The sequence below is a fragment of the Diaphorina citri genome, unplaced genomic scaffold, assembly GCF_000475195.1.
Source record: "Diaphorina citri unplaced genomic scaffold, Diaci psyllid genome assembly version 1.1 scaffold935, whole genome shotgun sequence".
Taxonomy (NCBI): Eukaryota; Metazoa; Arthropoda; class Insecta; order Hemiptera; family Psyllidae; genus Diaphorina; species Diaphorina citri.
The window spans coordinates 54,239-67,171 of record NW_007378366.1 but is presented as its reverse complement, the minus strand read 5'-3'; the positions used below and the strand labels follow the sequence as shown (position 1 = coordinate 67,171).

The 12,933-nt window shown below is 38.6% G+C and overlaps 1 protein-coding gene and 1 long non-coding RNA gene across 2 annotated transcripts in view; one reads left to right on the top strand and one right to left on the bottom strand.

Annotated features, from left to right (window-relative positions):
- Window positions 1-12,933, top strand: part of LOC113469042 — a 62,062-nt gene that overhangs the window by 16,688 nt on the left and 32,441 nt on the right. The gene's annotated exons all lie outside the window — the stretch shown is intronic.
- Window positions 7,115-9,489, bottom strand: LOC103513174. Its single transcript, XM_026826447.1, has one exon. It carries the CDS (start codon window positions 8,709-8,711, stop codon window positions 7,761-7,763), a length of 951 nt encoding a protein of 316 aa, XP_026682248.1. The 5' UTR covers window positions 8,712-9,489; the 3' UTR covers window positions 7,115-7,760.

Here is a 12,933-nt window from a genome sequence, read left to right as displayed (position 1 = left end):
TGCAATGAAATCTCAATAAAAACTAATCGTTGCCTAATAAACAACTCGAGACTTTGGTTTTAGATCTTGCAGTTGTGTTTGCTGAACGATTTCAGCTCTTGTGTTGGTTTAGTAATCGGTTTCACTCGGTAATAAGTCACAGGTTTTATTGTTTTTTCTGCTCTACCCCGATTGGCCGTTGCACCCTCTTCAGGACAAGACCTTTATCTACAGTTATAGGTAAAACTTACAATTCAATCTGTTTGGTTTGATTGACACTTGAGCTTTCATGGAGAGTAACGTTGAATCCACTTTCTTGATGTGTAAATTTGCTTAAATTTCCCTCCAATCTAATTTTCAAAATTTCCATGAGTACCTTGCTCATCGAATTTGTAAATTTTCACTCTTAAATTCAAGTTGGCATAAGAAGGACAACCCTCGTCTCCAACTTTTCAGAGGAATAACCCGTTTTCAAAAGGTCTCACCAAAGAATTCCTCAGGTATGAAGAGGACAGTTTGGTTCATTGTACCAGTTAGAATTATCGGGACATGGAGCATGATTGTTGCCTCATCATAGTCAAAATCATGAAGCCATTGAGAATTTCATCAGGTTCTGTGAAAATGGCTGACCAGAGACTTTTGCTGCGAATGAGTCATTTGTCAGAGGTGTCCGTTTCACGAAGAAAACTTGGAATTTATTTTCCCTCGCTCTCTCAGACAAATTTATGTGTGCTTCGAGTGGATGGATGGTCCTTCTAGGAAACTTTGTTTCAAAACCTCAAGGCTGGGTGTTTCAGAGACGTCAAATGAAGTTCATGAGGAATTCACAGAACATTTTGCCTCTAGTGAAAGTATTATTGTGATTAGTAGTTGAATTGTCAAAAGAAACCTTTAGGGTATTTTCCACACAAAACATTAGTAGTGATTGTTGCCTCATCATAGTCAAAATCATGAAGCCATTGAGAATTTCATCAGGTTCTGTGAAAATGGCTGACCAGAGACTTTTGCTGCAAATGAGTCATTTGTCAGAGGTGTCCGTTTCATGAAGAAAACTTGGAATTTATTTTCCCTCGCTCTCTCAGACAAATTTACGAGTGGATGGTCCTTCTAGGAAACTTTGTTTCAAAACCTCAAGGCTGAGTGTTTCAGAGACGTCAAATGAAGTTCATGAGGAATTCACGAGCATTTTGCCTCTAGTGAAAGGATTATTGTGATTAGTGGTTGAATTGTCAAAAGAAACCTTTAGGGTATTTTCCACACAAAACATTAGTATAGTACGTTGATCGAAGGCGTCGACAATGTGTAAAAAAAAAAAACAGCTTTAGATCCCATGAAAATCTCTCGAAGTCTCTATCGGGAGGGATAATTCAATAAAACGAGTTGATTTGTTGCCCAATAGGTACCCTACTACCTACAACCAGTACTACCTAATGTTACCTATATAGTTGATTCGGTGTCAGAGTTGATAATAACGGGAGAAATGTTTTCTCCTGTCTGAGATAAGCAACAATTACTTGAGCGGGCTTCAACCTAAGGTGTATTTTCCTTTCCGGAACCTTTCCAAGTTCCCTTGCGTAATAGCGCGACCACACTTCTGCCAAGGGGCGCTTATGAATTTTCAAAGGTTATTTGAAAAAGAGGCCTCTGAGTGAAATTTTGGTATTTATTTGGTGTAAAAATTCCAAGAATTAAAGACTGTCTCTCATTTAAGGGAGATGTTTTCACTTTTCATACATGGGAGACTGTGGGTAAACACCATAGAATGCTTTGGCATCCAGGGTGTTGACGTCGTTTACTGTTGTAACTATAGCTGGAACGTACCTATACAATATCTTGGTGGTGTAGTGGTCGAGCTGATCGCCACATATTGAGAAACGCTGATTCAGATCTGGGCAATCAGAAATCAGAAGGGAAACAGTTTCGACCACTTGGTGAGTGCGTGATTCTGATATGAATTGAGATGTTATCACCAGTGAACTTTGAATGTGAATTGAAAATAAAAAGTTCCTGATAAGAGATCGGTATCAGAAAAATGTAAAGGTACCTTACCTAACAGTAAAAAAAAAGCGATAAGACTTACCAGCCAATAGGAATTACATTTCTCTAATTAAAACCTAATTAAAAAGAAATGTAGGACGCCGGCTGCAAGGTCAAACGAACAAACAGTCCTGAACTCTATCAGGTGTAATAGGACGTTTCCCGATATGAAAACGCTTAGGGTGGCTTTTTTTCGAAGTCAAAGTCGACAGGCAAAGAGCCTGCTTGTTTACACAGGAGCTTATTGGTAACGTTCTACGTTATGGAACGCGAAGGGGAATCGCATTGCAAGGGATTTCAGCCTTATAACTTGAACATAAAAAAAGTGGGGGAGGCCGATTCCAAAATTTCCAACTCTCATTTTGATGGCGTCCCATGGGCCAACTAACTTACTGACAGTTTAGCCATTACTATTTTGACCACTTTTATACGGGCTTTGGGGCTCCGTCGACCTGACAAAAAGGACCTTACCAATAGAACTATACGTTATATCACCTAGTGTTCATTTCTACAGTGAAGTGTTTGAAGTGCATTTGCATAGATATGAAAAATTACACTCCTTATCTGCAAATTTATGGAAAAAAGAACCTCACACAGATAAAGCTGAAAATAATTTCACCATTAGACCGTGTCATTTTGTTGAATTAACAATGAGGTTTTCAGGACACTGTGAAGATAAAGTTCATGGCTTGGCTAGGAAAATGATTATCTTGGGTCTACCTACATTACCACATTAGGTACCTATCTTTCAGGTTGAAACATTATCTGTCAGATTAGAAGCAAGGTGGAACGGAGGTGCGATAGTAATGGTGATGAATGTTCTTTGTTTTGGGCGAATTAAGATAATGTAAGTTACCCACTCGTACGTAGGTACCTGATAGTAGCGAGGTCTCGAGTTTTAGAGCTACCTAAAGTTGCATTTTGGATTATTAATTGGTGGAATTGAAGGACTTCTTTTTTCTTACCTATGAAAAATTTATGCTCAGTCTCTATTTAATTACCATAGAGTGTTTATCTTCAAAATGGACTCTTTGACCCTCCTCCAGTCGGCTCCCCCTTCTTCTTCATCTTCTTCTTCTCCTCTTCCTCGTTCTTCCTTAACTTCTCCGATGTTCTTCTTCGTCCTCGGTCTAAAAGAAATCACGATTATTCACATCACATTGTGCACCTCCAACTCAGGTAGTCAAATTCAAAGTCTGAAAACCGTTTTTCCCAAGCACAATGAAATCCAGAACGAACGACGGACCCATAAAATCCGCCCGTTACATGCAAATGCTCCCGAGTCTGTGCTTAGCATGCAGTCAAGGTACATGTGAGGTATCGTAAACTACACTTCCATAAATACATAAAACGAAAACTTATTTGCAGATTAAAATCAGCTGAAATACATTGGAGCAAAAAGCTTATCAGGCTGCTGAAAACTCTAAATACTCTCTCGATATAACCCTTTTGTAGACCATAAAGTTTTTTATATGGGTGTAGGTATATGAACCTCGTTGGGTCGTATTATGAACAGGGTGCTCACAAAAGAAATATGTCCCTGAATTTGGATAAGTTAATAAATAATTATCTAGTGAGTTGACTATAAGAGAAATCGTCAACTGCTCTTTTGGATGTCCTTTAATGTCCTAATATTTAGGAGTACATATTTCAAAGTCCAAGTAAACAAGATATAAGTAGGTACTCTAAAGTTCTCAGAGAAAAGGTTGTTTTGATTTTTTGACCCTTGATCATGAGTATTTGACCACTCCAGGTTGTGTTCTACAATAATAGATTACCTCTCTTTTCTAGAACTCGTATAATACCCTGATTCCTAATAATGTTCCTTATCCCTTACGTTCTTAATTAGGCTAGTACGAGATGGTAGTCTTCTTTAGGAACATCCTGTAACCTGTATACTGCGAAGTATTTTAAATAAGATGACTATAACATAACATTTAACTTAAAAAAAGAACCTCACACAGATAAAGCTGAAAATAATTTCACCATTAGACCGTGTCATTTTGTTGAATTAACAATGAGGTTTTCAGGACGCTGTGAAGATAAAGTTCATGGCTTGGCTAGGAAAATGATTATCTTGGGTATATTACCACATTACCTACCAATCTCCCTACCTAGGTATTTCAGGTTGAAACATTATCTGTCAGATTAGAAGCAAGGTGGGACGGAGGTGCGATAGTAATGGTGATGGATGTTCTTTGTTTTGGGCGAATTAAGAGTAGATAAAGTAAGTTACCTACTCGTACGTAGGTACCTGAGAGTAGCGAGGTCTCGAGCTTTAGAGCTACCTCTAATGTTGTATTTTGGATTATTGGTGGGAGTGAAAGACTTCTTTTTTCTTACCTATGAAAAATTGATGCACAGTCTCTATTTAATTACCGTAGAGTGTTTATCTTTAAAATGGACTCTTTGACCCTCCTCCAGTCCACTCCCCCTTCTTCTTCTTCTCCTCTTCCTCGTTCTTCCTTAACTTCTCCGATGTTCTTCTTCGTCCTCGGTCTAAAAGAAATCACGTTTATTCACATCACATTGTGCACCTCCAACTGAGGTAGTCAAATTCAAAGTCTGAAAACCGTTTTTCCCAAGCACAATGAAATCCAATGTGTTTGTGCGCATACGTTTCTGCGCAGTTCTTTCTGCTCCGCCGCTAGCGTGCTGGCATAGTGGCGCTACCTAGCGGACAAAATTAGCAACTGAGTTAAGTCTGACGTCACAAATCTTTGAACTTTTTCATTATAAAAATTGAATTTTCGACCTTTTACAGTTGTTTTTTCGTAGTTTTGACCTCAGATTTGGATTTTTCCCAACTTTTTACATAGAAATCGACCATTTATTTATAATTTTTACCCATTTGCAACTCCTCCGACCTTTTACAGTTGTTTTTTCGTAGTTTTGACCTCAGATTTGGATTTTTCCCAACTTTTTACATAGAAATCGACCATTTATTTATAACTTTTACCCATTTGCAACTCCTCCATTGGACAGTCATAGGAAATGTGTAAAGAAAACGAAATTAAATGTGGCCAAAATTCCCAAGAGACAAATTGTCTGCGGCAGCACTGTGGCGAAATTTCGCTTCCGCGGCAGAGTTTCGTCAAATCTATCCCTTGAAAATTTTCCCTCTAGAACACTATACGTGTATTTCGTGTTCACAAAATTTGTTTCGTACAAAGTCACGATACAGACAGGAACACGAAATTAAATGTGGCCAAAATTCCCAAGAGACAAATTATCTGCGGCAGCACTGTGGCGAAATTTCGCTTCCGCGGCAGAGTTTCGTCAAGTCTATCCCTTGAAAATTTTCCCTTTAGAACACTATACGTGTATTTCGTGTTCACAAAATTTGTTTGTAGGAATGCCGAAGGAGTGACACCATACGTGACGGTAGCAAGTTCATACTCGTTGACACTCGCATCGCCATCTCTACGCCAAAATATGTGCTGATATTTTCTGTCTTCCGGTCGCACAAGAATCTGCCGGTACATTTGGCGAATATCCGCGCATACAACTATTCGTACAAAGTCACGATACACGGTGAAAGGGTTACAAAGTTCCAAGTCGAGAGAGGCAGTTAATAAGTGGAAATCTAATATTAAAATGCATGCCGAGCTTTCGGAAGGATAAAGGCGGAGGGGGGATAATATGGGAGTGTGGGCAAGGGGAGGTTGGTGGAGGGGACTACATACTGCATGAGTTGGCAAAGACCTATATATTTACACAGGTATATATTTACATAGCTATTATATTTATTTATTTACATAGGTATATGTGATATCTCTACGTAAAGGTGGGTACATGTGAGGCGGAATTTTATAGTCTTCCTTATCATTTGATGTTATCTGTTTTATATTAAGGAGAATTGACAGGGTGAGACCGAGGGATTTTCAAGTTTTGGGGTTCCTGTTTTAAGTTTTGGAGTTCCTGTTGCAAGAACTATAAACGTGTTTCTACATAGGTATATGTGATATCTCTACGTAAAGGTGGGTACATGTGAGGCGGAATTTTATAGTCTTCCTTATCATTTGATGTTATCTGTGTTAATATTAAGGAGAATTGACAGGGTGAGACCGAGGGATTTTCAAGGTTTGGGGTTCCTGTTTTAAGTTTTAGAGTTCCTGTTGCAAGAACTATAAACGTGCTGTCGATTCGATATTTACTGTGCTCCAAACCTTCATTATTAGTATTAGTATTAATAGTGCTTTATTTATTCATAATTTTTTAACAGTAGGTACAATGTTACAATAATCCCAACACGTAGAAAGCCGAAATTTGGTAGGAATATTCTTAACAGGTATGTTCTACAATTTAGATACGTAGGTACTATTATTTATTCATAATTTTTTAACAGTAGGTACAATGTTACAATAATCCCAACACGTAGAAAGCCGAAATTTGGTAGGAATATTCTTAATAGGTATGTTCTACATTCTAAAATTTAGTACACGTACTACAATAAGAAAGGATTTCCCAAAATCTAAACTAATCTAAAGCAATCTCGAGTTAATTTTCCGTGGCGAAGCATGGGCAATCTTGCTAGTGTTCAACTGTTCATCTTCATATTTGCAAAAGTCAACAAATTTTCATCTGTGGCACCCTGTAACTTTTACAACCCTAACATTGTGGAGCGTTTTAAAATTAGGGAAATTGAAATTGTTAAAAAGTTTTGGTTGTGCTAAATATAATATTAGGTGAAGCGCTAGATAAAAATTTGAAATACAAACACAAGACCCCGAAATTGAGTCGGGGGGAGACTGTTGCTATGAACGTTTCTGAGTAGATGAGGTGTATGCTATCAGGGATGTCACAGCTTAACCGGGACCCGGGGGCGAACTCCAACAATAGGGCCCTCCTTTAAACAATATTTCACAAAGAAAAACACTAGGGGTGGATTCAATCAAATTTCTTTTTAGCTCCTAACCTAACCTAACCTTTTTTTTTATTATTAACATCTTCTATGAGAGCCTTTCACCCCGGAATTTGAATTAACATTAACTTCAGGGTGAACCTAACCTAACCTAACCTAACCTATAATTTAACAGCCAGTGAAGCATATACAAATCAAATGGAACTTAACAGTCTGTTAGGTTAACAAGTGGTGGGGCTGGCTCAGGGCAGCGGGTTAATCAACGAAAAGGAACACAGATTTCCTGAAGAGCTTACCGTGATGAAAGTCCTTGGGAATCCTGGGCCGGCCCTTGAAGAAGTTGTGGACTGTATGATGAGGAAGTAGAAGAATAATCCTGCACTGGCACTTATTTTACATCTTAAGATAGGTAATTGTAGGGGTTAGATTGGTTTAGAAAAGGGGTTATTTAAATCAATTATTTTATGAAAAGATAGGTTTATAAACGTAAGAAAAATTAGGTACTTCAAGTGTGGTGATTGGAACGAACTTTTGTGACAACTAACTATTACCAAGAGGAGAGAGGCCTATCAAAAATATTTAGGTAGGCATAGATAGACAACGCGTTGGGATAGATTTCTTACTTGTTAGTAATATGTTCAAATCAGGCGCGTATACGCAACATTCCGCCCACCCAAATTCGCGAGGATTTGCAACAAGCAATATAAAGCAATTATCATTGAGCAAACATTGTAAAAAAGGCAATAAATTAAAAAAAATGTAAGAATACATACGAAAATAAAAGAGAACTTGAATCTGAGTAGCATGAATAAATGCAAAATGGAAATAAAATATTAAACTTCAAAACTATTTACAAAATGGAACTTGAGTAATAGTCAAATTACTGCAAGAGAGGAATGACCTTGTTAATAGGTCGAGCGATCAAAGAGTTGCCAGTTTTTACTGAAACAACTCGAACAACATTGTCCTTTCCAGGATGAACTGATTCAATTTTGCCGATTGGCCAATGCAGAGGCAAGCGGTGAAGATGCGGAAGCAAAACAAGATCTCCAACTTTAAGAGTGGAGGAGTTATTAAACCATTTGTTACGAGGAGTCAAGGATTGCAGATAACTGGTGGACCAGAGTTTCCAAAAACATTGAGCAGCGCGTTGAAGAAGACGCCAACGAGAAAGCCTATTGAGAGGAGTCTCAGAAATATCTTCCTCAGGAGCGGAGAGGAGGGAAGTTCCTATAAGGAAATGCCCTGGACTCAAATAGTCTACGTTATCGGAAGGATCTGGGGATAAGTCAATGAGTGGCCTAGAATTAAGTATGGCTTCAATTTTACACAAAAGAGTTGTAAATTCTTCAAACGTAAGAAGTTGAGCACCAATCACACGTCGTAGGTGATGTTTTGCAGACTTAATGCCTGATTCCCAGAGGCCTCCAAAGTTGGACGCTGCAGGGGGATTGAAGATCCATTTGACTTGACGTTGAGCTAAGGTATCAGATATCTCTGTGCAGTTCTCTTGAAGTAAAGTATAAACTTCAGATAATTCTCGAGCACTAGCGGTGAAATTCGTGCCGTTGTCGCTGTAGATGCAACGAGGTAGACCACGACGTCCAATGAAACGGTCGAGTGCGGCGAGGAATGCGGCAGAGGATAGATCCGAAACTAGCTCCAAATGAATGGCTTTTGTGGTGAAGCAGATAAACAGGCATAAGTATGCCTTTTGTGAGCGTGCGTTGCGGCGGGAGCTTTCCTTGATGAGAAACGGACCGCCGAAATCCACTCCAACATTGAGGAAAGGACGCTCCTTTGCCACACGAGCGGTAGGCAAATCAGCCATAATTGGCTGTAGCGGTTTGGATGCATATCTATAGCATTTCAAGCATTTGAAGATTCTTTGGCGAAGAAGATTTCTGAGAGAAACTATCCAGAACTTCTGTTGAATGAGAGCTTGCGTAGTGCGTGGACCAGCATGAAGAGCTTGAATATGGTAGTGATCACACAACAGGTTAGCAAGATGACTGACTTTGGGTAGAAGTAGAGGATGCTTCCTGTGATAGGGTAAGTCGGCATTATGAAGCCTACCGCCCACCCTGATAAGGCCCGCATCATCGATGAAAGGTGTAAGCTTACGTAACGATGCGTCCTTAAGCGGCGAATCATTCTTGAAAGAAGTGAGGACTTGCTTGAAATGGAATGCTTGTTCCAACTTGGTGAGAAGATCCAAACTTGAGTTCAACTCGTCAACTTGAAGAGGTCCTTGCAACTTGGCATGACGATTGCGAACATTGTGAATGAAGCGCAGAACGTAAGCAAAAACACGTTGAACTTTGGAGAGCTTGGAGTACTTCTGAAATGAATCATGAAGATCATTAGAAGATTCATGGGTAGCGTAGTCAGTGACAACCAAAGTCTTGACACTCTTTTTCAATTCAGGTACTTTATTGACATTCTGACCTTGACCAGATGGCCACTGATGATCAGGAGAGGAGAGAAACTGAGGACCATGCCACCATAGCGGATGAGAAACAAGTTGCTGGGGAAGTAGTCCACGCGAAGCACAATCACAAGGATTTTCCGAAGTAGGAACGTGATACCACTTGCAGCCATCAGCTAACTTGTTGATCTCGACGACGCGACAACTAAATGCCAAAACCAGACAAAATACTAAACTTTAATGGGGTGGCGAACTAGGCCGAAAATAAATGGAAAACAATGAAGAATAAAGAATTAATAAAAGGAAAGATGTGTAACAAATGATTTAAGAATTAGTTAATTAATAATTAATTAATTGAAATTTGAATAGCATAAATTGAAATATTTAACTTTTATAATAGGTGAAACGCGGGTTTTATTAGAAAAAAGCAAAGCTTTCAAATAAAATTAGACATATTTTTTTAATAAAAATTTTATTTTTCAAATAAAAAAAAGCGAAGGTTAAGCAAGACAAAGGTTAAAGCTTAATTTAGTTGAATAAAGGCTCAAAGAAAATTTAAATAGCAAAGCACTGCAAAAATAAATTAATGCTACCATTAGACATATTTTTTTTTTTTTAATAAAAATTTTATTTTTCAAATAAAAAAAGCAAAGGTTAAGCAAGACAAAGGTTAAAGCTTAATTTAGTTGAATAAAGGCTCAAAAAATTTTAAATAGCAAAAGCACTGCAAAAAATAAATTAATGCTACTCAGATTTTACAAAATATTATCACAAGCTCAAAAAGGAAAAGGCACATAACTTTGAAAATACAAGACAATAAAAGAGGGTTATAGTTTACTCAATGATTTTGAATGAAAATAATTTTAGGAATTAATTTATTATTTAAATAATTAAAATAAAATATTGTTGCAAAATTATTTGAATGAAATTATAGTATGCAAAGGTATTAATTACTTAAAATTTATAGCGGAGATGGAGCGTTTTAAAATTAGGGAAATTGAAATTGTTAAAAAGTTTTGGTTGTGCTAAATATAATATTAGGTGAAGCGCTAGATAAAAATATGAAACCCAAACACAAGACCCCGAAATTGAGTCGGGGGGAGACTGTTGCTATGAACGTTTTTGAGTAGATGAGGTGTATGCTATCAGGGACGTCACCGCTCAACCGGGACCCGGGGGCGAACTTCAACAATAGGGCCCTTCTTTAACCAATATTTCACAAAGAAAAACACTAGGGGTGGATTCAATCACATTTCTTTTTAGATATTTAGGTAGGCATAGATAGACAACGCGTTGGGATAGTTTTCTTACTTGTTAGTAATATGTTCGAATCAGGCGCGTATACGCAACAACAAGCTTTCTAGGGACTCAAAAAATATTGGTGAAATCCAACGCAGCTTGTTTTAGGTAAGGTACCGATATTTCATTTTTCTTTTGGGAAGAACTGCTGGCCCTTCGATGAGCTCCCGAGGGAAAAAGAGGCCGGGTGGTGTTACTTCCGTTAGCTTAACAAGCTTTCTACGGACTGAAAAAATAATGGTGAAATCCAATGCAGCTTGTTCCTAACCTAACCTAACCTAACCTAACCTAACCTAACCTAACCTAACCTAACCTAACCTAACCTAACCTAACCTAATTTAACAGCCAGTGAAGCATATACAAATCAAATGGAACTTAACAGTCTGTTAGGTCAACAAGCTTTCTAGGGACTCAAAAAATATTGGTGAAATCCAACGCAGCTTGTTTTAGGTACTAAGGTATCCATATTTCATATTTCTTCTGGGAACAACTGCTGGTTCCGGGGCCCTTGAGGAGCCCTCCAGGGCAAATGGGACCGGACGGACCCCCTTTGTACGGCCCTGCATGCTATCTATTGTCTGCTGTCGCTATCAGGCTACAGACACACCGTGCAAATCTCACACGTAAAGTTCAAATTAAATTTCATCAGATAAGTGCGTGAGGATTATCCCCGTTTTGGGACGGGGAGTAAAAAATGGTTTCGTTCAGGATAGAATATACCTTGTTTATTCTGCTCGAATACTACTAACAGGTCCGTATATTCCCACAGTCCAAACAAGAACTAAAACGTCCCTTGTCCCAGCAGTCTACTAAACAAGGTCTTATTAATTTTATTGGATCAAAGAGAACAATTTTATTAATTATTTATTTATAATCCCTTTTAGGAATCCCACAACTACTGAGTACAAGACAGAGAGGTGATTGTGGCACATCCACTAATAATGGTGGAGATGTCTCTAACACCATTTGATAAAACTTGGAATTTTTACTTATAACTTATAATTAACACAAATGATTCTCCTAAACTAATATGGGTACAACTTTTGGGGCGTAACTACTCAAAAATGTTACTCTATTTAGCTTAAAAGGTAGTGTCTCTGCCTTGTAAGCGCTAGGTTGCAGGATTCATTTCCACCCGGGGCGGATTTCACCCTAAACAGACATGGTTCGTTCTCGGAACGGCTGGCTTTCTCCTATCCTGTCTTCCCTCTCTCTTCACTTTTGGGGCGTAACTACTCAAAAATGTTACTCTATTTAGCTTAAAAGGTAGTGTCTCTGCCTTGTAAGCGCTAGGTTGCAGGATTCCACCCGGGGCGGATTTCACCCTAAACAGACAAGGTTCGTTCTCCGAACGGCTGGCTTTCTCCTATCCTGTCTTCCTTCTCTCTTGTAGCTTTCGGGATGATAAGACCTTTTAGTAGTTACAGCTCTATCAAACCTTATTATTATTTTCAAACTTTTTTGAACAACCACTACAAAAATTCAACAAACACGGAACAGTTTTTCCCTCACATGCGGGTGATATGTCCCCATGGCCAAGTCAAAACTCATCCATCCAACTCGTCAGCACATTCTCTGTGAAAGACAACCAGAGTTCAGCAAAGCCCGCACTTCCCGGCCGTTATCTGCTGACAAGATAATGAACTGATAACGCTTCAGTTCAACTGAGGGGCGGATGATATGATATCACTCGTGAGGGACTCTCGAGAGAATAGAAGACAAATATTATAATATTTAGGTGATTATAATAATGTTACTTGTGAATATACCTAATAATGTTATAAATATAGTGTAATGCAGATGATGCGGTTAAAATGGATATGGGCGGGGCTTGTCACATCTAGGATGAGAAAAGGACTTGACCAACTCTAAATGGGATACCTACCTGGTGGTGGGAATAGACCTATGGTTCTAGTACTCCAAGTCTTCGTACTCTCGGAACACATCACTTGCCTTCAGGTTCAGGCACACTCCATTTATCAAGGTTTTCCTTACCCTTGGGATTAATTTCATTTGAAGATATCATAGGTAGGCCATTGATTTTGGTAGACAATTTAATGGTGCTATTTGATGGTCATGTTAGTCCTCTTTGAATTCACCAGTTCCCGAGATCACGCTGAAGTTAAGCAACGTCGGGTGTGGACGTGTCACCGTGGTTGATACCTACCAATCTGAACGGCGAATCTCTACATTTAGTGTAAAGTACCTACCTACTCGTATGTATTTCTAGTACAAAATGTACGCTCTTATTATTATGGTTATGGGTATACAACATTGTACTTTACAAAGTTACACCATGGAAAGTTTTTAGAGCTTCACAAAGATT